At 41.4% G+C, this 26607-nt stretch overlaps 2 protein-coding genes across 2 annotated transcripts in view; both read right to left on the bottom strand.

Moving 5' to 3' along the window:
• Positions 1-14871, bottom strand: part of LOC110948718 (eukaryotic translation initiation factor 3 subunit H) — a 61668-nt gene extending 46797 nt beyond the window's left edge. Inside the window, exons 1-2 of the mRNA XM_022190400.2 lie at positions 14703-14871; positions 4133-4289 (exon numbers count right to left, since the gene is read on the bottom strand). Coding sequence (XP_022046092.1) covers positions 4133-4289; positions 14703-14804 — 259 coding nt within the window. The 5' untranslated portion in view covers positions 14805-14871. The remainder of the gene's footprint in view (positions 1-4132; positions 4290-14702) is intronic.
• A 3073-nt stretch (positions 14872-17944) lies between these two features.
• LOC110948719 (double-strand-break repair protein rad21 homolog A-like) lies at positions 17945-25966 on the bottom strand. Its single transcript, XM_022190401.2, has 14 exons — positions 25819-25966; positions 24098-24288; positions 23639-23768; positions 23346-23445; positions 22619-22725; positions 22297-22494; positions 22010-22135; positions 21779-21904; positions 20835-21058; positions 20161-20314; positions 19869-20014; positions 19529-19696; positions 19162-19245; positions 17945-18911 (listed from the first exon to the last, which is right to left on the bottom strand). Exons 2-14 carry the CDS (start codon positions 24239-24241, stop codon positions 18720-18722), a joined length of 1899 nt encoding a protein of 632 aa, XP_022046093.1. The 5' UTR covers positions 24242-24288; positions 25819-25966; the 3' UTR covers positions 17945-18719.
• Between the last annotated feature and the right edge of the window lie 641 nt (positions 25967-26607).

The following is a 26607-nucleotide window of genomic DNA, read 5'->3' as shown; positions in this document are numbered from 1 at the left end:
ACTCCTATTTCTATTTTACATTTTAAGTTATAGTCTCGCATAATAATGAGGGAGTCCGTTTATAAATGACATTTTTTCTGCTATCACATACTGATAAAACATTTCCTAAAAAGCATATCGGTTCCAAATATCGTCTTCTCTTGATTACAAATAATCGGCATCAGCCCTAAAAAACAGAACAACAACAAAAAACAAATACTTGCAGATAAACGAGCACATTCGATGCTAGTAGCACCTGTAACTCAAAGCACAGCTCAGGTTGACAGTTGATGGGAGCTCACAGAGCAGCAGAGAGGAGCAGAGGAATCGGCAACTCAGAGCAGAAGATCTGCCATGTAGCACAGAAAGCAGGTGGGGGAAAAAAAATACCACTACAATCACAGAGACAGAACCGTTAAAGGTCAGGCGAACTGGTGCAAACAATGAAACAAAGTTTGGTCGCACTTTACAGATTTTCATTCGCATGTGTGACGGGAACAGTCACAGTCTGGAGCTGTGGCTGACTTTATGTGTTGACAGAGTTCAGAGGTGAGCTGGAGCCATAATAAGACCCATATGGATCAACATGCTGACACAATGAGCTGAAAGCTGCAGCGCTGATTCACAGCCACAGCGACGTTCTCACACAAAGACACCATTTTAATTTGAAGCTCTCATGTAATTAGGTGTTCCGCATCATTAAAAAAGGCTAAAATGGTATATTAATATAATTATTTCCTTACTGTAATGAATCTTGACATGTGACAATTACACCACTTGTCCTGAATCGGTAAAATCACAGTCAACGGAGTGTTTCTGTGTACATGTCAGAGGAACAGATTCACAATCAGCACCTTGCAAGGCTTGATGTAAATTTTGTGTACGCTCACGTCCCTAATAATCTCTCTGTACCAGGACAGCTCGCCTTTGTATTATCGCTGATATCACAACAAAGGGAGAGGGCGAACGTACATTATTAACATGCTACTTGAGTGCCTCTATTGCACAAAATGCCTAGAGAGTAGCTGTCTGCAGCTCCACACATCTCTCTCCATACATTTTGTCAATGATACGAGGACAGAGTGTGCAAGGACACAGGAGATAGGAGTGTTGTGGTTCAGCCAAGGTTATTTCTTTTTTTTTTTAATCTGAGGCTGTGCGCGCTCAATTACTCTTTCTCTATCTTTTTCCTCACTCATTTTGGTCACATTTGCTGCCACAGACTGTCCTGCAACTACAGCTCCATACTGGCACCTGTTGATGAAAAGCAGCATAACACACACACACACAAATGAGCTCATGCACACACAAAGAAAGAAAAAAACACAGTCACATTACCAATCCTGTCCATCGTTTCTTCAGAGATAGATTGGAGGAGTAATTCTAATGCGAGGGGCCCCGAGTAGGCAATGAGTCAGTGTAAGATGATTCAGGTACACACACACACACACACACACACACACACACACACACACACACACACACACACACAGATCACAGTGCAGTGGTGTAGCCAAACGCACAAACACAGGGCAGATTCTGATATTATCCACACATGCAGGTCTTGGAGGATGTCTGACAAAGCCAGGTGGAGTGTTTGTGTCTTTCTCGACCCAAATCTCGAGTTTCTTCCGGGGTTGTAACCATTACCTGGTATGTATCACAGACTCGGTGTAATACTCAGAGATAGAGCTGCACTGGTATAAAAGAGAAAACAAATTTAGCTGGAAATTCATCAACAAATGATACAGCTGTCAAAAAAGCTGATTTACTCCTGCGCCTCTAGAGAGTAACTGTGTATGTATGACCTTCCTATCTCCTGCCAAGTTCCAGGGGAAAAAGGCAGTGCTGTAGAGAAAATTAGAGCGCTGATTGAAGCCTTACTTACAGGAGCTATCGACTCAGCACAAGTAATAACGCAGGTATGAGCAACTACTTTAAAACTACAGTGTCCTCTACTGTTTCACCTACTACCATAAGGAAATGACTGAGGTTTACTTTATTTACCAGAACATAATGTCCTTTTTCACTGTTGAAAATACTAGATTTAGACAGACGGCCTTGGTTCTGGGAGGACGGTCCCAGGATTTAAAGGCTCCAACTTCCCACTGTGGGTTAGTACTGTAGCAGGAGACATTAGTTTCAAGGGATGTGGCTACAATCCAGTAAATACAATGATCTGACATGAATATGGTAGACAAACACTCCTTAATATCAAGTATCAGCCCAAGAAGAATAACACTGTCTCCTGTTAAGACTGAGCTTTCAAACAGACATTATTGTTGTTTCAAAGTCAGACCTGCCTGTTATTCTGTCTTCTGCAGTGGGTCGAGGCAACACGGCCCAACATCAGCGCAGATGAAACACAACAATTAGGTGCTACAGAGGAGACGAGAGAAAAGAGTGGCCTGGCTGGTCAGCTGTGTGCGTGGGAAGACGATTCAGGCTGGAGTACGAGAACAAAATGACCAAATGCACAGCCATGAAATCCATTTTTCATGTTTCATCTGTGGAACAATTTTATTTCCACAAGTAACGGTCTTTGATTTGGTGGATAAAATTATAAAGTGTAGCATCAGCTCCTATCTGTGAGCACAAAAAGTAAAGGCAGGATAACCGTGCAGTCAGATGACGGCTGTTGGCGTTTAGAAGAACAAAAGTCAACACCAAACAGAACACACACAACATGAACGCCTCCCATCCAATTTCCATTTGGAATTTGGTTCCACACTGACAGAAAATCTGAAGACTGTCACCTTTTGCAGCGCGGATCAAATTCCCCGTTGAGAGGAATTCTGTTGTAGCTCTGTAAATTTCCCAGAGTTCACAGCAAGACGCTTCTCAGTGAAGCCCTTGTTAGCTTAAAGGGAGAGACAGATGGAAAATCTCGCACATCAAAGTCAACAACACAACAAGCCATGACACTCCCCAGCACAGACACACACACACAGTGAGCCATCCTGACACTAACGACCTTTAGCCACCAGTGGATCCTGCTGAATTTTTGACGGTTGCTCGTTAGCAGCTGAGGCCTGTTAGACCGGGATTTTCTCCCTCTCCTCCTTTCCTCCACATCTGCTCGTCTTCCTCCCATCCCTCACTCTGGCTTGTAGCGGATTTTCCTGTGCTAACAAGGAGCAAGTAACGACGAGGTGTGATAGGGGAAGGGCACAGGTCAGAGGACGTGCCATCCTTTGATACGAACGTTGACGGGAAGCAGGAGGACAACGGAAAGCGTATGCGTGAGGATAAAGACTAAATCAAAACCTGTGCACGTTCTCGCCGCCCACCTGTAATCCTAAAACTGGGACGTTCCATCCCTGCACCATTGCCCTCAGACGTCAACCTGCCACTGACAGCGTAGGACACCCAGCACCTAGTTAGCTTAGTTAGAAGTCAGCGTTGTCCTTAACACTGTGCCTGGGGACATCTTACACACACACTCCCACTGACATTCAGCGAGCTGCTGATTTGATTGCACTCGTACTCTCAATATTGTATTATTTCTTCAAGGTATGGTGCATTTTTAGCAGACAACGAACAGTGATCCCCAGCCTATATCTCAGAAACACTTCTGTGAGAATCAAGCCCTTTCAGCACTGCATTGTTTGCTTTCAAAATCTTTGCTCTGAGCCTCAGTTTTGCTTTATTTACAGGATTTCAGGGCCCCTCTACTCATTCTTATTTATATAAATACTGTTTGAAAGAAGGAATGATTTGGCTTGAGGAAATATCTGATAACTTTGTGGCTCTTGCGGCTGTCAATAGCATGTTTAAATGAAATAAAACCAGCCCCAATGTTTTCACTGAAATACGCAGCAAAATTTAATCACCCCAGTTTGCGATTCACAGACAAACAGTGGAATTTAAATGACGAAGAATCTTTTATCTTTAGTAGATTTTCAAAAATTGATAACAAGCAAACACCAAAGCCTCTATGTTCCTGAAGTACTCCAGTATCACCGTCTCATAAATTCACCAGCCAGTGCCGCAGCAGGATTCCATTATTTTACTGGTGAACTGGTATTTGGTGCTTAACAGGTAGTCATTTCAGACTGCTGTGATGTTGTTGTGTGTGCGTGTGTGTACATTTTTCTAACTGCAGGAGAAGATCGATAGAACAAACAGAAAAGGGGACATTGCTCTTAGTTACCTTCGTCGAAGTCTGCATCGTCCTCGGTGTGCTGGGGGAAGGGGAAGCAGTTGGTGATCTCCAGCCGGTCGTCGACTACCAGGCCCAGCAGGACGCCCTGAACCACCTCGCTGCCCTGGCCCTCTTCCTGGTAGTGCTTGATAATCTTCAGCACCACCTGTGAAAGCAGAAAAGAGCAACATCACTGCCACAACAGAAGAGAGAGCGAGAGAGCGAGGTAAAGAGGCTGCATCCTGCTCTCAATAACAATTTCCGTAAAGCGATTTAATTGAACCGGAGCTCATTTATTTATTGTGCCAATTTTGCGGGAGATATGACTTTTTTTGTTATTGTATTTCATCATCCTTTCATTTGTGCTCTCTAATTCAATTGTGTCTCAGCTCATCATGTTGATTTATGCTCATTAGCCTGTGTGGGGGTTATTTTGGTCGAGATGTTTTTTAAAGTCAAGTGGGTCCCTTTCTAGATGTATTAATTTCCTTTCTCTGTTCTTTTATACATGGTGTTGAATGGCAGTAAAAAATAAAGTCAACAAATTCGTAACATTATTAAGATCAACAGGGAATAATGTGGAAAATGATGTGCACTTCCCGTGTACATTAAACTGTACTCTAATGAGTAGAAAAGTTGTGTAAGGTGATAACACTAAATTTATAATGAGGATGATATTTCGGGAATTAGGAAGGCTTCTAAGATGAGTTTGCTTTTGTTAAAGACACAGGGAGCTAAGTGGTGACCCGGTTGGAAAGACTATGCTAAATACACCAATCAGTCGCATTGTTAACACCACTGAAAGGAGGAGTGAATAACATTGATTACCTCATTACAAACAGCACCAGTCAAGGAGTGCAATACATTAGGCAGAAAGTGAGCAGTCAGTTCAAGTTGACGTCTTGGAAGCAGGAAAAATGTGAAGCGGGATTTGAGCAACTTTGACTAAGGCCAAATTATGATGGCTGATGGATTCAGAACATCTCCAATATAACTGCGTTTCTCTAATGTTGAGGTTAAGACCAACAAAAAGTGGTCCAAGGAAGGACAACCGGTAAATATGCAACAGGGACATGGGCACCCAAAGTTTAACAACACATGCCACAAACAAAAGCTCCTGTAGCTGAAACCCACAGAACAGCTACAGTGCCACCAATTGCTGATGGGTACGTGAGCATCACATCAGCAAAACAGCTAGGTGGCCTGGTCTGATGGATTACATTTTCTTTTACATCATGTTGACGGGCGATTGCTTGAGGACGTACTGTGGGAGGAAAGCAAGTCAGTGAAGACGATGTGATGCTCTGGGCAGCATTCTGCTGGAAATTCGTGGAATTCATGTGAACATTACTTTGACAGATCTCAATCCGATCTGTTGGATGCGCTGGAAAAACAAGTCTGATCAAAGGATGCCCCACTTTGCAACATCCAAGACTTGAAGGATCTCGTCTGTGGTACCTGATCCCACAGGGCACGTTCAGAGGTCTTGTGGAGTTCATGCTTCAGCAGGTCAGAGCCGTCTTGGTGACACGGCTACCTACACAACACTACACGCTGTGGACGTCTAATGTGTAATTTCACCACATACTGAAGAATTTAAATATTATAAATATGTAGAATACACAGGGGTTCAAGTGATTCTTGCAGTTTTTTACCACTACTTTGGATATGTGCAGTGGAAGCCTTCAGTTTTGTTACAGAAACGATCCAGACACACCGACTTGTAATACAGAAGATGCACTCTGGCCATTTGAAATGTGAAATGAAACATAATGAATTTGGTCTCCCTATCTGGTGACACATACATCCAGGCAGGCCTGTCTCCCCTCCAGCTCACAGAATAATGATGTAGTGAATGTACTTTGGTGTGATGGATCACAAGAGTGAACTGGATGTGCGGATCTTACATAAATACTGCTGCACTGCATTGGAAACTGTTCAGTTTTTCATAGGAGCAAGTACTTGCCATTTGTATGTGTGCAGCTCTTACAGGTAAAACTTGCCCTTAGCCGCTTCATTATCTCTACATTGGAAAACGAATACAAGCTGGAAACTTGTCAATGCTATCAACATATAAAATATGTTAAGGTGGCACCATTACCTCTGATCTAGTTGGTACTAGGGCTGGCCCAAATAGCAATGTCTAGGCTCCGGATATTTGGCACCTATTAATGACAAATATCTGAATATTTGGTTCGTGCCGTGACGCCTGACGAGAGGACAGACGAATTGAAGAGTTGAATACCAGTCGTGCGTGTGTGTGGGGGGGTATCCGAATATTCAGATCTCTAAATAAATATTTGGATATTTGGGTCCAGCCCTAGTTGGTATTGTAGTATGAATAGTGTGTGTATACTGATCTGCCTGATTCATTAGTCCTACTGCAATATGCTATTCAGTTCATTAGCTTTCACCTTTTTAAGAGCACAACTTTTCTGTTGCTTATGTGCAATCATTGAGAAAAGAGTAAATACATTTACCTTCAAAAAATCCCAGGCTATTGTGCTCTAGTTGATATCACACTGCAGAAGTTGATGGTACGTTACCTAGCAACGTTGGCCTTCAAATGTCATTCATCCCACCGAGGCCTGAAGCTTTAACACCGTTTCCTCACATTTGACAAAAATCTTTTTACATTTCCCACTAAGAACTCTGAGTGCAGCCGGGACATGCGCCACATGTTGCATAGAACATCCACCACCTCACTAAAGCACCCCTCACATCCACGCTAAGTTGCATAATCAATCCTTTGCCACCATTCTGCACTCTTCACTGGCCACTAAGCTCTTACATAAAAACGCAAAAATTGCCAAATCCTCCTTGTTATGTTAAGAGGAAATTCTGGGACAAGTTACTCAGGCAATCACTGACTGTGGTTGAGTGCTGGAGCCCGCAGTGGTAAGCACCACCTGCAGGCTCCAACGTTGGTGCATCACTGATCTTGAGAGCATACAAAAGGCCAGTTAGTATTCAGCACAGCTTAGCAATTTACACTGGAGAGAGAGAGACGAGGCGGCACACATAACATTTTTAAGAAAAATGCTACCCGTGTACGGTGGGAGGGTATATTTGGACTTTGTGCTCTGATATCCCACATCGTCGTGCTTCATCTGGACACAGCGTCCATGCATCATCGTGTGCATTTAATTTTTAATGCCAGATAAAAATGGGCCAATAGGACAAGCCTGCACATGATTCAGGAGCTGGTTTAAGCTCTAATACTGTGTCACTCACATTAAGGACAGCGAGGAGGGGCTGCCACGCACTGCTACACACCCACACACCAACCCATCAAATGGCACAATGACCAGCAAAAAAAGCAAAGCGATGGCAAAGAGCAGAGAATAAGGCAAAGCGTGTAAATGAACAGGAACAAGACAAAAAACTGAAAAGCATAGAGTGGAGGGGAAGAGCATAAATCACGCTGATAACAGTGTGGGCAGGTCACAGCCACAGGCATTAATAACACACACATACACACACACACTGAAGCAGGGTGGCAGCCATAGAGCCACGGTCACAAGAAAACATCCAACGCCACCATAAGGGAACCCTTACTGGTCCCAGCTGCTGCCACACACACATACATACATGCACACTGTCCTGGGAGATGATTTATTTCAATAGAGTGCCGGACCTGTCATGCAACAAGTAAAAGAGCTAGAGGCGGGAGAAGAGAGACGATATGGGGTGGAGCACGGGGAAAAACAAATCTCATTCCCTGCCTGCCTGCCTCGGCTTTTCTGACTGAGAGGGGAGGAAGGTCTGAGCAATAGGTCGGTGGGGAGAGAGCGAAATGGGAGGAAAGAGAGGGAGAAAGAGCGAAGAAATGCATGAGTGAGAACTCGATGGGGGAAGGTGGGAGAGCAGGACAAAAAAAAAAAAATTTTAAAATAAGAGAGGAGAGCAGGGGAGGAAACACAATAATGAAAATGTGAGATAGAGAAACCAGAAGGATAAAGAAAATGATGACAAAAGAGAGCAGGAAGAGACTAAGTGATGACGAGCAGAGCAGACAGGTATAGAATGGCAGCGAGGGAGGCCAAGGAGAGATCCAGCAGGGGGAGAGGAAGGCTACAGTGCAAGTCCTCAGGATCGGCGGTGCTGGCTGCTTTACAAAGCCCCCCCATGCCCCCCTTTGAGCTTTGGCTCCTTTTTCTGCCAGCAAATAGCTTTTCTAGTCTCCCTCCATCAGTGAGAGCAGATAGCACAGATACACAATGCTTTCAGCTATCTAACTCTTGGCAATCTGTTCATCACACACTTAAATAGCATCCGTCTGGGAAAGGAGAAGGTGAGAGATGGACAATCGGCCAAAAACAACTCCAGTAAGGTCAAACAAATAGAGTTAAATTCAGCCGGTGTTTTAAGAAAACTCCTGACTCTACAGAAACGCTTTAAAGAGGGGGATTGAAGAAGCATCGGACTACAACAAAGAGAAGGAAGAAAGGATGGAGGTCTTAGTGGATTTGTAGTCCAGGCTTCCTGGAGCTAAGTAAATGCCATCAGGTATTGTAAGCAAAGCCTGGAAAGCTCCAAGTTTTGTAAAAACATATACATAGAGGCTAACTCCCTCCCGTACTGTCTTTTCCTGATCCTCTCACTCACGCGTCGTTTTATTGATCTAGCTCACCAGCTGCTAGCAGTGAGCTCACCTCATGTGGAGAGGCCCAAGATTGATATGTGGACAGCGTATTATAAATCAACAAGCTTAAAATTGAATTGTGCAAAATCAATTGCGGACCAAATCCCCCGTTGGCTGCCTTTAATTCTTATCATAAATCTTCTCCCTCGCTCACACAAAAGGGGGTTATATTCCCACCACAATGGGGCTCAAGTTATGAGAAAGAACAGCAAGAGAGACGATCCCATAATGAGTTTTCTTTGTGCGCCGCTGAAGTACAGACAAACTCTACACTTGGCATTGGCTGTGGTATACTTGACAGGAAAAAAACCCACTTCTGTGTGGTATGAGTCATCTGTTGGGTTAAGCCATGGATGAAGACCACCGCAGATTCTCACTTCATCTGCCAGCTTTCGCCTGCTGGCTTGGTGAGATCTTCCTCAAACATGTTTGATTTTGGAAGGCCAAGTCCAATTTGTAATGTGAAGTAGTCCAGTACTAATATCCGACAACCAATGACCCTGGTAATAACCAGTAGGACGTGTTACTGCAATGTGGGGAAATAAATAATCTGGAAGGAAATTGAGCTGTAACCACAACATCTGCTTGCACAAATTAAAATCTGCCTTCTCTGCTGTTTACTAGCTGCTACTCAACATTATTTGCAGCATTTTCTCACATCAAATAAGACGACACCTTGTCTGGATGAGCCCACATAAGCATGTAGTTACAAATTAAGTTTACCTTGCACAAATTTCACCATATGCAGAATCTTTGGAAGGATGTAATTATAATTAAGGCTTTCTAAAAGTCAAACCCAACTTTTCATACAATTTATGGTCAGCAATTTACAGCAGCTGCCAGTCCATGTATTTACATTCAATAAATAATTCTCTATAGAGTCATTTTCATGGTTAGGGGTGTAGTCTGCCATACCGCACTGGATTTAAATTATCTGCACATCTATGTGGGAAATTCTAGTTTATATTTTATATTATTTGATATGAGCTTCACTGTTTTCTCTTCATTCCTTCACTCCTGATGCCAGCTGTGTTCAGTGGGTGCTCATGAAAGCTCAGTATTTTCCATTGCTGTTGCTTCGCCTCAGGAGAAAGCAACTGATACATTTTTTTTATTATGAAACAACCATAAATGCAAGAAAATTGCATTTCTGTTTGTTGTCAGAGCATGTTTAAGCATCCAGTGAAATACAGTAGCCAACAGACCACACACCTCCCAATTCTCAGCAAGGGAACAACTTAACTGTGGCCTGCTGTTATGAAACCATGACTTATTTTTGACTGACTTTTTTTATTATTTTGATACTTCAACAGTACAACTTTGTCTGACTGCGAATACACCAGCTGCTATCCTGCTGCATTTTTGGAGACTGTAATCGCTCAATCAGCATCAAATCACATTTGATTCATCAAAGGAACTCCAGGTATCACCTGGACTGATTCCAAATTATAGCAGATACCAGGTAAACAAAGTGTAAAGTCAGCACTATGAAGAAGTAAGTACGGATGGGAACATGTGTTTCTACATTCTACATAGGATTAGTAAGCTACCTCTGTGTCCATGGCAGCCCAAGCTAAAGGACCTGAAGCATGTGTGTGTGGATGGGTGAATGTGACGTATCTTGTAAAGCGCTTTGGGTACCTTGCAGGTATAGTAAAGCGCTGTATAAATACAGACCATTTACCATTTATGTAAAATCCTCAGGTGTAGAAGGGGCTGTTCTCGCTGGCAATGTTTCATTCCTACAGTCAAAAACTGTTACACCACCTTTGTTTTCTTCAATTTCTTGTTCATTTCAGTGCCTGATGCCACTAAAAGCACACTACCCGAAGAATACAATGAACAAGACAAAAAATGCAGCTGATTACATAATACTTTATGTTCTATTTGACATGTTTAATCTAAATTGCATTCCCAGGGTATAAAAGAGGACATTTCATGTCATAAACAGCACTGCACCTGCAAACGCATAGAGTGGTTTCCTGCTTACATTCAAGTCGTAGCACAACTCAGAAGTTGTCAGCTCTTACATAATGCCTAAAACACAAGAATTATGTGAAGTCACAAAGGCAGCCGTCTTGGCACTGCTGGAAACTGGCATGAGTGAGAGACTGGTGAAACTGAAGATATCCAAGACAACCGTTCATTTCACCAAGAAAAAACAAGCTGACCATGGTACTACCAAAATACTAGCTGGTCATGGCAGGAAACGTCTTTCTACCCCACAAGGTGACCATCACTCATCCGTTCCTGTGTCAGGAATCGTCGTCAGGGGCCCTTAAAAATGAGTTGGAAACAGACTTCTTGAAGCTGGTCTGAAGTCACATAGGGCAGGAAGAAGCCCTTCATCAACGAAAGGCAGAGGAAAGCCTGGTTACTCTGTACTGGGATCACAAGGACTGGACTGTTGATGATTGGACCAAGGTTCTCTTCAGTGATTCATACAATTTTCAGTTGATGCCCACTCCAACCAACTTACTGGTTAGTAGGAAGCCTGGAGAAGCTACAAACCAGACTGTCTTGTCCCTAAGGTAAAACATGGGGGTGGATCAGTGACAATCTGGGGTTGTTTCAGTATGGGTGGAACAGGCCAAATGCAATTGCGTGAAGGGTGAATGAACCAGATCAAGTACAGGGTTACTCTTCTTCCATCGGTTAGAAAACTCTTTCCTGCCTCAAATGACCGGATTGTCCAACAAGACAATGCCCCTTGCCATACAACAAGGTCAGTTAAAGCCTGGACCAGAACATTGGAACCATGCCTTGGCCTGTTCAATCACCAGATCTAAATCCAATTGAAAACATGTGGGAAGTCAAACGCAAAATGGAGAACCACAAACCCAAAAACAAAGAAAATTACTTTGAATTTGTGCAACGGGAATGGGCTGCTGTGACAGCAGAACAATGTCAGAAGCCAGTGGAGAGCATGCTAAGACGCATGGCTGCAGTCATCAAAAATAGTGGTGATGCATTCAAGTAATAACTCCTGTGTGTATCATGTGACTAAAACAGACAAAAGAAAACATGGAATGTCTAAAAGCACTGTTTTTGGCAGTACAATGCCAAAGCTACTGATGGAAGAACTTAAATGATTTTGGTTATTCTCAGAAAACCATGGAAAATGACTAGATATTAGCTCTTCAAATTCTTATGAGCCATTTTTATTGTTATCACTGTTTCTATCCAAACAAACAGACCTTTAGTTGTATCAGACATTAAAATGAACAAGAAATAGAAGAAAACAAGGGTGGTCTAATACTTTTCCCTTGCCTGTATATTTGTTGAAAAACAGAAACTGACTGATACCGTTACATGTAATCTATAGATTAAACTGGGGCTGCACAATATTGGAAGCACTACAATAATGTTACAATATTTACTTTTTCCTCAACATATGCTGTGATATGGAAAAAAAAATTTGAATTTTCACTAGGTTACTTGAGTAAGTATATGTAAATAATTTACCATTCTACAATGATTTCTTTGACATTACATTAGTAATGTTTAAAAAAGCTGCAAAAAGCTGTTTGGAACTGTTCTCATGTGCAACACTGGCAAAGGCATCCAAAATAGTTTTGTTGCTTTGGATGACATTCAGATCTGGCTTTGCTCTCACCACACGAAGCTTTGTGCTGCCGATTTTAATGGCCAAACAAATTAGCCGTGTTGCTTCGGCAATTGCAAGACTCTGCCGATGCAGTACTGGCTTCTGGTTAGCATCATCCGTTCTGTATCCAATTATGCATCCCATCCATAAACATACTAGTGTGGTTTCTTTTTGCAACCAACTATACCTTTCCAGCATTTCTCTTCTTGCCTGTTTTGTTGTGCACATACACAGAATGTATGGCCTTCAATTCAAGAACCCTTCAATTGAAATAATTTGACAGCCTTCTCAAATGAGGATTGTGCGAGTTTTCGTACGTCAAGCAGCAAAAGAGGTTTTCATTCCACAGAGCATTCGAGTCCAAGTACCAAAATGGCCTGCATAGAATGCTCTCAGTTCTCCTTAATTCTTGGTACATGAGTAAGACTGTTGTCTGACGTGCATTATACGTCAGAATAAAGTCTTTTCAAACACAGAGGCAATTGTGTGATCTCAGTAGGTGTTTAATAGAAGCCATTGCTGTGCTGCACTCCGCTCCCGTGGCAACATCAACGACTGAAGCCTCTTCAAAAGCAAGGAACAATCCAATTGTACTACACAGCAGCAATGATGCTGTCTATGGGCAACCCTCCAGCTAAACCTCTGACAGACGGGTCATGACGCAACGCAGCGGCAACTGCCGCATATCAATGCATTCAGGTGAAGCACATTTCGTAACTCTGACGGAAACAGACACCTTTCCTACAACTGTCTGCATCCAAATGAGGTCAGGCATTAAACGCTTCTCGACTGTTTTTAATAAAAACATATTGTCGATAACGTTGAGAAAAAGGAATTAAGAAAATCTCATTAGAGGTCTAAATAATACACACCGAGGTGAAATATTTAGATTTGAAATTAGAGCCGAAGACTCTAGGGCAGCTTTAATGAGCAAGATAAAAGGAAAGCAGCAGCTGGCAAGTTAAAGTCCTGCTAGTGTGTTCAGGCACACCAGGAAAATAAGCTGCTTTGTGTCCGGTGCAGTTCACGGCAAGAGGAGGGAGAATGGAAGAGCACGGCAGTGAAGCAAGTTTGTCCTCTGCTGTTTGCACTGTGGTACTACAGAATATCAAAGTGGATACGGTTTGTCATAAGTTCACTTTCAAGATGAGCCACAATTAATTTGTTACTGATCACTAGGAAGAAATTGCAAACAACATTAACTACAAAAGTAAAAACAACAACACGAAGCAACAAATCATTGTGCAATGCATGTGTCCAAGAACCTTACAGCCAAAAACACACTCACAGATAACAGTTTACCAGATCCCTAAATATACCTTAAGAGTGCTTGCATCTCCTAAGAGTGTTAATTATATTGAGTCTGAAAATTTCCACAGTTGGAATGAGAGGTAAGTGTCTTATTAGTATTTTATCAGGTATGCAAACATTTCAAAAGGCATGAAAACAGATCAGAGAATAACAATCCTTAAAGAGCTACTACAGAGGCAGAACACAGTGCACAGCAGGCTTATTAATAATGTGCATTTTCAGATTGAGAAACGAAACAGCTGTTTTCCAATCAGTGGTTCATTTGGATTGTTTGGGATTGAAAAATAGCCAAAATCCCAAACCATTTAAATGCAATATGTTTTGTTTCAGAGGCACACAGACGTTCTGTGAAGCCTGTAATACTCATCCAACCTTCATTTAAGTACAGAGGCCTGCTTTGCAAAATGGCTGAGCAAAAAACAAAAGACAGAGGTACACAAAAAGGAAACTTGGATAGCTATAAACTTATTCAAAAAATAATCAGAACATGAATTAGCACATTTAAGATAACTAGAACATGAACAACTGGAAGTAAAATTAGACATTTTAAAAGCTGAATTTCACTCTCTCTCTCTCTCAACATTATTGTAATTGTTAATAAATATGATTGTGTGTTGGGGGGCAGGAAGCAGCATGAGCATCATTCTGTTGTGCCCCTTAAACAGTGGAGGCTCTAGTTTTGAACTTAAACGTCCCTGTAGCTTACTGGAAGCTAAACATTGGCTAACTTAAAGGACCAGTGCGGTCAGCTTACTGTTAGCCTGCTAGCTAGCTCTGAAGCTGTAAACAGAAATACAGTCGTTTTTTTTTGTAATGTACTGAACTGAATAACACAACAAACAAGGCAAACATTTGGTAGCGTACGAAACACGACCTGAAACGGCTCCCCAGTCCCCACTATTTCTCCGCCATGATGATGCTAACTCTTTAGCATCCACATCTGCTAACACCAGCTTCTCTGCCCGACCGTCACCGAAAATGAGCACACCGCCACAGGGCACCGCAGTGGCACTTACCAGACCCTCAATCTGGATCTGCTTGACGGGGGAGTCCAAGGTGCCGCCGGTAGAAGCCATCGTTGTGCTGGATACAGAGCTGGACTCTTTACGTGAAGCCATGTATGAGCCGCTACACGCGGAAAAAGAGAGGGAGGAGTTCGGGGACGGACGTTTCCGCTAAAGATGCGTCTGTTTTCCTGTCCGTATCGAAACAACGGCTAAGGCTCCTTTTCTGCTAGTCACGACCATAGACACGACTCCTTACGGGGAGCTGTGTTTTTTCCAGTTAATTAGAACATTTGGATAGCACAACGAGTAACGGAGAATACATCTGGTATTACAAATCCCAGCCTGAATTTTTTGTATTTTATAAATACGTCACACAACAAAAGCGAAGACAATTGTGCACTACATCATTAAATTGTCAAAAAAACAAGTAAATCAGAATTGTTACACCTTAAAAGAATCACATTATTTGTATTTTGAATAGTACTGTTATAAAATTCCTTATATTAAAACAGGGGCACCACTATAGGAGTAAAAGTCAGCACACCTTTCAATATGGATATTAAAATTTTGTATTTTATTAATATTTTGTGTCTCTACTTTTGTTTCTGACGACAGATTCAATCCTTTTTGAAATGAAGGACACTGGTGCAGCACAAATTTGTGAAGAGATGTTATACTTGTCTTCAGTGAGTGCTTTTGTTTGTTTGTTTTATTTTTTGCCAGCTGCAAATTTAAAGTCTTTTTTTTTCCTTCTTGAGAAACTCCTGTGATTTTTGGCCATGTGCTGTGCATCAGTGTCATGCTGAAAAATATGTCAAACTCCGGGAGACAAGCATTTTTCTTATTAGCCAATATTTTGTACATCCACAGTCATTCATGGTGCCACCTATAAAACCATCCTCTTAATACCTGTTGCACTCATGCAGCGCCATATTACCAAACCCCCAGCTCCATGCTTCACTGTACTCACTGTAGTAGTGGTCAGGCTCATGCCAAACACGCCAGAGCTAAATACATTTATCTTGGACCTATCGAAACAAAGACTGTGCTTCTATTTTTTTTTATCAGGGTTTGTTTTTTGAGGGTGCTTTAAACAAAGTCTTTTTGCCGAAGCAAGGATGTTTTCTTGGATGCCATCCCTCCATTTTCCTGTGGAGGGAAGAAGGCTTCATCTCTGCAAAGCTTCATAATCACATTTTGGATAGTTCATTTTCATTTGGAATTGTGATTCAAAGATGAAGATAAACACACCATACAGGTCCAAGACTGAGAAGGTTCTTGTGTATAGGGGTCATTTTATAACCATGTTCATGCAGTTCCACAAACCAGAAATCACATTTACTTACACACGTGGACAAAATTGTTGATACCCCTCAGTTAAAGAAGGAAAAACCCACAATTCTCACTGAAATTACTTGAAACTCACAAAAGTAACAATAAATAAAAATTTATTGAAAATTAAATAATCAAAATCAGCCATCACTTTTGAATTGTTGATTAACATAATTATTTAAAAAAAACAAACTAATGAAATAGGGCTGGACAAAAATTATGGTACCCATAACTTAATATTTTGTTGCACAACCTTTTGAGGCAATCACTGCAATTAAACGATTTCTGTATTTGTCAAGGAGCGTTCTGCAGCTGTCAACAGGTATTTTGGCCCACTCCTCATGAGCAAACAGCTCCAGTTGTCTCAGGTTTGATGGGTGTCTTCTCCAAATGGCATGTTTCAGCTCCTTCCACATATGTTCAATGGGATTCAGATCTGGGCTCATAGAAGGCCACTTTAGAATAGTCCAACGCTTTTCTCTCAGCCATTCTTGGGTGTTTTTGGCTGTGTGTTTTGGATCGTTGTCCTGTTGGAAGACCCATGACCTGTGACTGAGACCAAGCTTTCTGACACGAGGCAGCACATTTCTCTCCAGAATGCCTTGATAGTCTTCAGATTTCATCGTACCTTGCACACTTTCAAGACACCCTGTGCCAGATGCAGCAAAGCAGCCCCAAAACATTACTGAGCCTCCTCCATGTTTCACCGTAGGGACAGTGTTCTTTTCTTCGTATGCTTGGTTTTTGAGTCTATGAACATAGAGTTGATGTGCCTTACCAAAAAGCTCCAGTTTGGTCTCATCTGTCCAAAGGACATTCTCCCAGAAGCTTTGTGGCTTGTCAACATGCATTTTTGCAAATTCCAGTCTGGCTTTTTTATGAGTTTTTTTCAGCAGTGGTGTCCTCCTTGGTCGTCTCCCATGAAGTCCACTTTGGCTCAAACAACGACGAATGGTGCGATCTGACACTGATGTACCTTGGCCTTGGAGTTCACCTTTAATTTCTTTGGAGGTTGCTCTGGGCTCTTTGGATACAATTCCAACGATCCGTCTCTTCAATTTGTCATCAATTTTCCTCTTGCGGCCACGTCCAGGGAGGTTGGCTACTGTCCCGTGGGTCTTGAACTTCTGAATAATATGAGCCACTGTTGTCACAGGAACTTCAAGCTGTTTAGAGATGGTCTTATAGCCTTTACCTTTAAGATGTTTGTCTATCATTTTTTTTCGGATGTCCTGGGACAATTCTCTCCTTCGCTTTCTGTTGTCCATGTTCAGTGTGGTACACACCTTTTCACCAAACAGCAGGGTGACTACTTGTCTCCCTTTAAATAGGCAGACTGACTGATTATGAGTTTGGAAACACCTGTGATGTCAATTAAATGACACACCTGAGTTAATCATGTCACTCTGGTCAAATAGTTTTCAATCTTTTATAGAGGTACCATCATTTTTGTCCAGGCCTGTTTCATTAGTTTGTTTTTTTAAATAATTATGTTAATCAACAATTCAAAAGTAATGGCTGTTTTTGATTATTTAATTTTCAATAAATTTTATTTATTGTTACTTTTGTGAGTTTCAAGTGATTTCAGTGAGAATTGTGGGTTTTTCCTTCTTTAACTGAGGGGTACCAACAATTTTGTCCACGTGTGTAACTTTAATTTCACTGATCACTGGTGTATTCACTTCAGTTGCATCGAGTTTTTATTTTTGTTGCCTGTATCTTCAATGTAGTCTTTCTAAAATATTGGTTCCCAGTGTTTCATAAGAGGAAATATTCAATTTGTTACTTAGAAATACTATAATAGGATGTGATCAAGTTTTAAAACATTTCAGTTTCTGTTTAATGTTATTTTCATATTCATCTTAATCAAGACCATTACTATAAATACATTTTTCAATGAATAAATATCCAGTTACATATCCAAGTACTTAAAACACTTTATTTCAAATCTTTACAGATGTATCACAACTAGAAGTTACCCAAAGACTAAAAAGGTGGGATAGTGAACTTAACTGTAACAAGTACATTACCTAGTTACATAATGCAAAAAGGTGAATAAGCATAAACATAAAAAGGTACAAAAAAAGAAATTTACATAAAACTTAATTGATAAACTGCCTGAATTATACATCTGAAACATGATATTTAATGCCAGGTAAAATTTACCAATTTTTGACAGATTAACCTTTTAGTTTATCCGAGAACAAGTGCAACAAGGAGAAGATGGGAGAGGTTACACTTCTGAGCAATGAAACAGTACCTTTCCAGAACATGTACACAGTTAATACAGGATTCCATGTGAGAATGCAGGGCTGTTATCTAGAATCTGCAATATTTGAGTTGACGAGAGGGGCAATGGTACAAAACTTACGGAATGAGCAGACAAAAGAAATTTAACTTACAAACCAAAATGAAGCGAAGTTTACAAATTGGTGACTGAAAAAGGTTGCTTTATAAATATACTTGTTAAACATTCTTCCTCACTCCATTTGAACCAAGAATACTGCATGATTCCATATGTTGTACAGTAAAATCCTTTATTAAAATGTTTCCCACCCGTTCCACACTACTCCCTCCCCTTCCCCAGGAAAAAAATGGGCTGACAGGAAAACACAAAATAAAAAGGCAAAAAGTTGAGTAATTAAAAAAAAGTATGCCTGTTGCAAGCAGAGTGTTTGTCTGTTCTTCCAATGTCTAAATAAGGTGGAATCTTGGTCCAGCGGTGGCGATGATGTCGCTGTAGGGCTCAGACTGGGTCACCTCGATGGCTTGTTGCTTTTTGAGGACCAGGAAACTGTAAAACTTGGCAGCTGCCTGCTTCCTGTTGTTGTTCCGGCACAAGTCAAGCAGACTAACTGAATCGGCACCAGTCTTAGCCATGACGCGCTGTGGAGACAGAAGTAAAAAATCTCAGCTTAAATATATAAGTCAGCAAGATGCGCTCCAAAAAACAATGTTCATTCTGATTTACACCTATACAGAAAAAAATATGTTGCACAACTTTGATAAACGTACAGCCCTGTTGGTATCTGCTGAAACTAATTCTGCAGACACAAGTAAAATCACGAAGACACAGTTTCAGTTCACTTAAATTTATGCTTTCAGAAAAATTCGAACACAGTAAAAACTTGCTTACCTGGAGACCGTGCAGCATCTGCTGGGTTCTCTTGTTCCATCTCTTCTCCTCCTGATCCTGGTCTCCGGCCTGGCCTTCCTCTTCCTGAGGACCAGACACATGATCAGCATCATCTCACATAGACTTCAACAGCAACACATACAATCAAATTAAAGCTACAGAAAGGCTTTCTCTATAAACTGCTAAATAGCTTGCTGTAAAATCGTCTTTTAGCCGTTATTATGTGGTTATGGTTTGTTGTACTTCATCATACTTACATTTAAGCACTTCTGGCAGTTGTGAAACTCACAACTTCCATAAAGATATATTCTGGGACTACCAACTACGAATTTTCAGAGTTTCACAAAAAGCTGTTTCTCCCTCTCACCTCTTCTTCGTCGCTGTCATCCTTCTTGTCTTTCCCCTTCTCACCCAGGAGGTCAAGCTCTGGGACGAGCTGGGTGAGGTTAACGCTGCTCTCCTCTGGGGGCAGATCCACCTGAGACAAGACAGAACGGTCGGCCACCTGAGGCTGCTGCTGCTCCAAGGTAGACATCTGAAAGGGAGAAAGCAAGACATACACAAGTCAGGATCAACTCAGAACTTGAAACTTTTATTGGATAACAGATAAAACTAATGTGTTTTAAATGTCAGGAGATCTTTAAATCGGGCAGCCTTAATACAGTACATGACAGGAAAAATATAGAATTTAAATGACAGGTACTCACAGGTAGGGAGCTCTCTTTGTCAATGTTCTTGCGTTTGACACCACGGGGGGTGGAGGGAGGAGGCATGACAGTTTCATCCAAGGTCGTCCTGCTACCCTCCATTGTGGAGGCTGCCAGCATACTGGGCTCCTCCATGATAGTCTGGTCTGAGAAAGACACAGGAGATTGTTAATAGAAGGTAAAAATAAGTGTTATTCAGGGAAGAGACTTGACAGGATAGATCCCTTCACACATCATTTATGACAGATCTGCACCAACCTAACCTCCTCTCATCGGCTCCAGCATGACTTACCGATAACATCTCTGTGCTGACTCGTGACCTCCTCTCTAGGCACCTCTGGGTTCTCCAGCTCTTTGAGGAATTCATCCAGACTGTCTGCCTCACCACCCTTTCTCCTCTTCCTCAACTCGTCTGGCACCAGAGGCGTCAGGCAGCGTGTGAACATCTAAAAATCAGACGTTTAGAAGTTAAACATCGAAGGGCGTTATATTTTTAAAAAGCATGCCTTGTTAATAGTGCAATAAAAATGTAGGCGCTGTTGGGGGGGAACTTATGCAAGACAAAAGAAAACTCTGCTAAATTATGCATCAACACGTTTTCTGTTGAGTATTCAGGAGGGCTAACGTGGGTGTGAAAGGACCAGAAAAAGAGAGACAAAACCAATCACTTCCTCCACCTCCTGTTCCTTCAGTGTTCTCATTTTAAATCCCACAGCCTGATAAGAATGTCAATGAAAAATTCAATGTTATAAATCTACTCTCTCTCCTTCCATTACAGTGTCTGAGTCTGACATACCCGGAGAATCAGACATCCATTGTGACTTGCTCATTACCGCTTCCTCCAAGTGGTAGTATTACTTAGGAGGGATTTCAGACAACTGACAGTTTCAGTACGTGTTCAAACAGTTGTGAATGTGTGTATGTATTTACCCACATATAATGCATGAATATTTATAGCATTTTTACCTTGAGCAGTCTGGCATTCCAAAGAGGTTGAGCCGGCAGAGAAAAGAGCTTCTCTACTCCTCCAGTCTCCTTCCACATCATGAGCTTCTTGGTGGGAGGGGCGAGGTCCAGGGTGGTAACAATGTCAGAGTAGTCAGACAGCTGGGCCCTGATGGTCTTACTGTCCAGCTCTTTCACACTGTCCACAATCAGCTTCCTTTTACGCTTCGCCTTGGTCTCTTTCACTGGGGAAAAAATAAATAAATAAAACAGAAAAACAATTAGATGATGGCTGCTGAACCATAACTTCTTTAACATTATAATAACATCATGTGCTGTAATCACCCCACAGTGTTAAAGCTGTGTCTACCCAGAAGTCCTACATCACACCAAAGTCAGAACAGATATGCTCCTATGACAATAAGCCTGTCTACATTAGTGGCAGATCTGTTGTGCTTGAACTCACTATACGTATGTAAACATGGCCATTATTGCATTTTTATGCTTGCAGTCCATTTTCCTGCATTATTAAAGTGCATTGAATTCCAAATGCTTTTGAAACAAAAGGAGACAGGCAGCGCACTAGAGCTGCGGCAATGCTGGTGTACTGTTAATGTTATGCATTCTATGTGTTCAGTGAGATGCTAAGGGTTCTCTAAGCCAATAACATATCAAATGCAGTGTCACTCCACAGTTAAATTAATTAGTAACTTTTCATCTAACTGTCAAGTAGAGGTTTTTCAAGTGAAAGCTATCTTAACAAAAAATGAATATCTACTGCCCGACAACGTCCATGGTGCCAAGCCATACAGTACATATGCTGTCTTCTTAACCAATCCCAGTGTTTAGCATTCAATTTGCACAATGAAAAACAAGTAGACACCTTTTACTATAATTTATGTTTTCTGTTTTGAATCTAAATGAAAATAACAGTGAATGATCTGAGACTGAATAGAAGGTCTTACCAGTGATGTCAATGGGCTCCAGGGCAAAGGCCTCCTCCTCATTGTGAACCAGAGTGGTCTGTTCTGTCTGGTCAGCCATTGCTGGCAGTGGCTCTGCTGGGCCAGAATCTGGGCTGTCTGGACCCGCTAGATGGATACAAATTTAGATTTCCCATTAAAGAGGCATTTTATGACACACTGCATTTCACCTCGGGTAGTAAGTTTTTATTTTAACAAACTGGCTTTACTTACGTGACTGGAGGTTATCAAAGTCATCCTCATCATCTCCATGATCTGGAGGCATCATTACACTTTCTGTGATGGCCGGAGGATCATCAAAGATGCCCCCTCCATCTTCAGAGCTAAGCAGCTTGTCAACTGAGAAATAAAAACACATCAGTCTTTATTAAATTATCATAAAAATATCAGCAATTTTAACAGTAACCTAACATAGTATAAAGTGTTTTTAAAAATACACGTGTGGAAATACATGTACAGATATGTGTATATATATATATATGTATAAATACAGTACTCACCCAACATTCCACCATCGCTGTTGCCCATAGAGCCATCCCCAAAGTCATCATACTCCATGTGGTTGGATTTGTCCGGGAGATTGGCTGGACCTGGCTCAGCCTCAAGCAAAAGGTTAGAGGCCGTGGCACCATGCATGAGATCCTCCTCAAATGTGGAGGCATCACGCATCATCTCTCGATCATCCATACCAAAGTCAGCTGAAAAGTACAGCAAGTTATTTTTATAAATTGTTAAAAGATTAATAAAGAAATAGCTTTATCATCTCATACATATGCGGTAGGTGGTGTGACTGTACACAGTAGCTCATCAGGTGTGTCTTACCAAAGTCATTGTCTTGCAGGAGGCTAAGGTTGCCAACATCCTCCCTCATGGTGATCTCTTCCACTCTACTCTGGTTCAGGGTGAACTGCTGGGCCACGTCGATATCACTATTAGAAAACAAAAAGACATCAGGGATGAGTCCAATAGTTGACGGCAGCATCCATATTTAGCATCCTTGTCACTTTGCAGCTGTGAAATATGAAAGTCACTTGTAATTGTAAATAAATAACTGTATTTACTAATATTTGATGTAGTAATAATTCATGCCAGACCATTTGTTAGGTCCTGTGCCTTGTACATGTTTGTCTTCATTACAGAGACAAACAGCTGTCATATTAAACAGCTAAATGCATCTACACAAGCTGCAAATGTGCATTCATGGAGTATGTATGCTTTAAAACATGCACCTGTAAAATGTCAGCAAAACAACTTTGAAGCAGATTTAAAATTTGGCTGATAAGAACCGACACTCTGCTCCTGAAAAGTTTCCAGTGGACACAAAAACAGTGACAGAGCCTTAAGTGCATCAGATTTCAGTTAAAAAGTGATGCCACTGCATAGTGTAGGCATAAGAGGTTGGTACTTGAGTGACACAAATAGAGCCACTTCAGTGCTACTGACACCAGCATGGGCCCTTTTTTTACCCATACAGTCAATTTTTCACCTGGTTAAAGTGTTTAACGGACAGGAAAGAATAAAATGAGAGCAGAAAATGCAGATTTCTTACTCCAGATCTGGAAGTGGCTGGTCAAAGTCATGGAACTCCTCAGGTAAGGTGATGGCATTGTATGCAGCCTCTCTGTTTTCCTCAGGTAGATCCACCACACCTGGACACATATGTAAGCAGTAATAAAACAAACAACTGTACTCCATGGTCAAATAAATAAAGGATCTTTAAAAAAAAAAAAAAAAGAAAATAATCACCAATTTACAAAAATGCTTAACTTAATTAAAAAAAAAAAAACTCATTCCTTGGAAAGAGAAACTACAGAGCTAGTCTGTCTCATCATTCCGCCTCACCTGGCCGAAAAGCCATCTTGATCTTGATGAAGGCTTCATTACAGTCAGCAAGCAGATACTTAGCCTTCCTGTGGTAGATTCTCACCACCCCAAGGAGCAAGTGGCCTGACGTACGCAATGCCATCTTCACCTAAAAGAAATAAGGTCCAGTAACAAATATAATGAAGACAAATGCATGTTCACAATGTACATTTTTAATCAAACCAACACTAAACTGATATCACTGCATAGTATCACTGCATGACAATAAAGTACTTTACAAAGGTCAAAGCTAACACAGTGAAAAAATAAACAATTTTTTAAGCAAACAGACAGCAACAAGCAAAACATTCTGCTGTAAATGTGTTTCTATGCACCCCTTCAGCAGTGAAGAATGTAAGTAAGCCTCAAGTGTACAAAGTTAACACAATGCATGCAGGAGAACCACCAGAATCCTGAGATTGTACTTTTGTTTGTTACCTTGGGTGAAATGATGCTCTCCACACTGCTCTCTAGGTTGCATTCAAACACATGGGCCTTGGTCAGCTTCTTGTCCCAATGGGCCGCCAGCCAGATCTTGGCCAGCGGCCCACGTTTGCTGAGGACAAAGTGGGCGTAGAACATTGCCCTGGCTCCCCTGTTTCACACGCTCACACTGTGGTGTGGTTTACCTAGTAAACACAATTGATTAGTGTATGTATAAGGACAAAACTTTCTGAAAAGGTGAAAACAAACAAGACACAAACTCAGAGCAGATTATCATTCTTTAAGCATTGTGTAAAATGTACTTTTCAGTCAAATTCAGCAATACCACACTCCATGTCTCTGGCAGTTCATGATATTGGACCATGTGGCAAACTCATTTAAAGTGTCTTATTAGCAGCAGAGAATAAATGCCTAATAGTCATTAACACTATGCTACATTCACCAGAAATAAAATATAGCAGACACCAATCATCTGAATACCATGCTGAAAAACACTGGTTAATCCTTTGATGCACAACGTGGGTCAAGAGATGCCCATTTTTCATTAAATTTGGGTCACTTTTGACCCATGTTGTGCATCAACGGGTTAACTACGTGCTATCATGAGGGCCCAGCACTGATCAGCCTAACCAGGATATCACAGACATAACTAAGTTTGAGAAAAAGGCACATTGTCACCCGATTAATCTAATGAGGCCACACAAGCCAGACAGGGATCTGTTTTTTCCTCCAGGTTGGGCAACACCTTGTCAAAAAAAAAATCTAACCATAAGCCAATTTCAAATTAAATAGATTCGTTGTTATACTTAAAACTGTTGGTTTTAGTAATAATTACCATTATTTGACAAAGTACGGTCTAACGACTCTCGATAAAACTTTTAGGCACCAACTTCGCCAGCTAACGTTTATCCTGCGTCGGAAGTCCATTAGCTGCAGTTAACCTAGCTCTATGGCTAACACTTACACTGGAAATCAATTAAATTGATTAGAAGCAACTCTTTGGTCTTCTACTAAACAGACATGATGTAACTATAAATGATAGTCATCGTTGAGAAACAAACACAGACTTGATACGCAGAAAATCAGATTTTAACGTTATCAAAACAAGCGCTGACTTCATTCAAGTTCCGCCTATTTTCCAGTCTGGGAGGCAAACATTGGACATGCACATGTCTGCCTGAGGAAACCAACAGTTTTACTATACTTTATCCATTTACAAAATATTTCAGCCCTAGCTTAAAAATATACCTAAGTTAGCTAAAAGTGAAGTGAACGTGGTTGTGTACGCACTTAGCCCGGTGTAACACGTTGAAAGCGCCAAAGGGTGGTCAACGCCAGTAAATAGTCGGCGCCATCAAGTGGGATGAACTAAATTAGCCGCCAGCTAACTACAAAAGCAGCAATGAAGCTGTGCGTGCGAGGCGATAATGATTATTCAGAATTAACTTTCTGAGGGCAAAATTACAGCTTTTCTAAAACGGCATATAAATTAGAATTCGAATACGAAAAGAAAGTAAAGCACACGGGAACAAGGCGCCCAAATAAGCCTGCCGATACTTTTTTCCCCCTACCCAACACAACACTGTCGCTAGCTGGTGGCTAACGGTTGCTTGTACAGAGAAGGCCGCTGCGAATAAACTTAAACATGCATGCTTATGTCGTCCCTCAAAATACACAGAACTGCGCGCAAATATTTCCTCTGCAAACACACTTACCGACAGTACCCCACTTAGAGTGAAATCCCAAAGATTAGGTTATTTCTCCCAGCGAATTCCCCCCTGTTGTACTCATTAAAACAGCCAAGATGGCGCCAGTCGCCTTCCTCCCGCTCACCGCTGTCCTTTTAAAATCGGCAGGATGTTTACAGTCAAAAATGGCGGAGGAGGAGCCTGCAGTGGAGGCTGATAAACGGCGACCTGCTGTGAGCACCGGGGACAGATAGAGGGCGCTGTGGCACAGAGCTGGAAATACAGTGGGCATAATACTGGCACAGTTCAAAACGTGTGTATTATTATTATTAATAGTTGTAGTAGTTGTATTATAGTGTTAGTAGTAGCCGTAGTAGTAGTATAGTGTTAGTTATAGTAGTTGCATTAGCAGTAGTTATACTGGTGGTAGCATAGGTAGCAGTGGTAGTAGTAGTTGTTGCAGCTGTGGTAGTACCAATAGCACTGAGCTAGTAATAGTAATTGCAGTAGTAGTATTAGAAGTAGCAATAGTAGTGGCAGTAGTTGCAGTGGTAGTAGTGCTAGCGGTAGTAGTTGCAGTAGTAGAATAGAATAGAATAGCCTTTATTGTCATTGTACCGGGTACAACGAGATTAGGAAGTAGTAATTAGTAGTGGCAGCAGCAATAGTACTAAGCGAGTAGTAGTAGTGGTAGTCATAATAGTAGTTGCAGTAGTAGTGTTAAAAGTAGTAAACTAGTAGTAGCAGTAGTTGTTGTAGTCGTAGTAGCAGTAGTAGTAGCAGTAGTGGCATTAGTACTTACTCATAGTAGTAGTA

Source organism: Acanthochromis polyacanthus, chromosome 12 (genome assembly GCF_021347895.1).
Source record: "Acanthochromis polyacanthus isolate Apoly-LR-REF ecotype Palm Island chromosome 12, KAUST_Apoly_ChrSc, whole genome shotgun sequence".
Lineage (NCBI taxonomy): Eukaryota > Metazoa > Chordata > Actinopteri > Pomacentridae > Acanthochromis > Acanthochromis polyacanthus.
This window is presented reverse-complemented; position numbering and strand designations above follow the sequence as displayed.

What these genes read in the sequence shown, in the direction of transcription:
- LOC110948719 (XM_022190401.2), bottom strand. Translation starts at nt 24,241, where the DNA reads ATGTTCTACGCCCACTTTGTCCTCAGCAAACGTGGGCCGCTGGCCAAG. An exon ending in ATGACAGCGACGAAGAAGAG is followed by an intron (nt 19,246 to 19,528) that starts GTGAGAGGGAGA and finishes TCTGGTCCTCAG; the next exon opens with GAAGAGGAAGGCCAGGCCGG. An exon ending in AGATGCTGCACGGTCTCCAG is followed by an intron (nt 18,912 to 19,161) that starts GTAAGCAAGTTT and finishes CTGTCTCCACAG; the next exon opens with CGCGTCATGGCTAAGACTGG.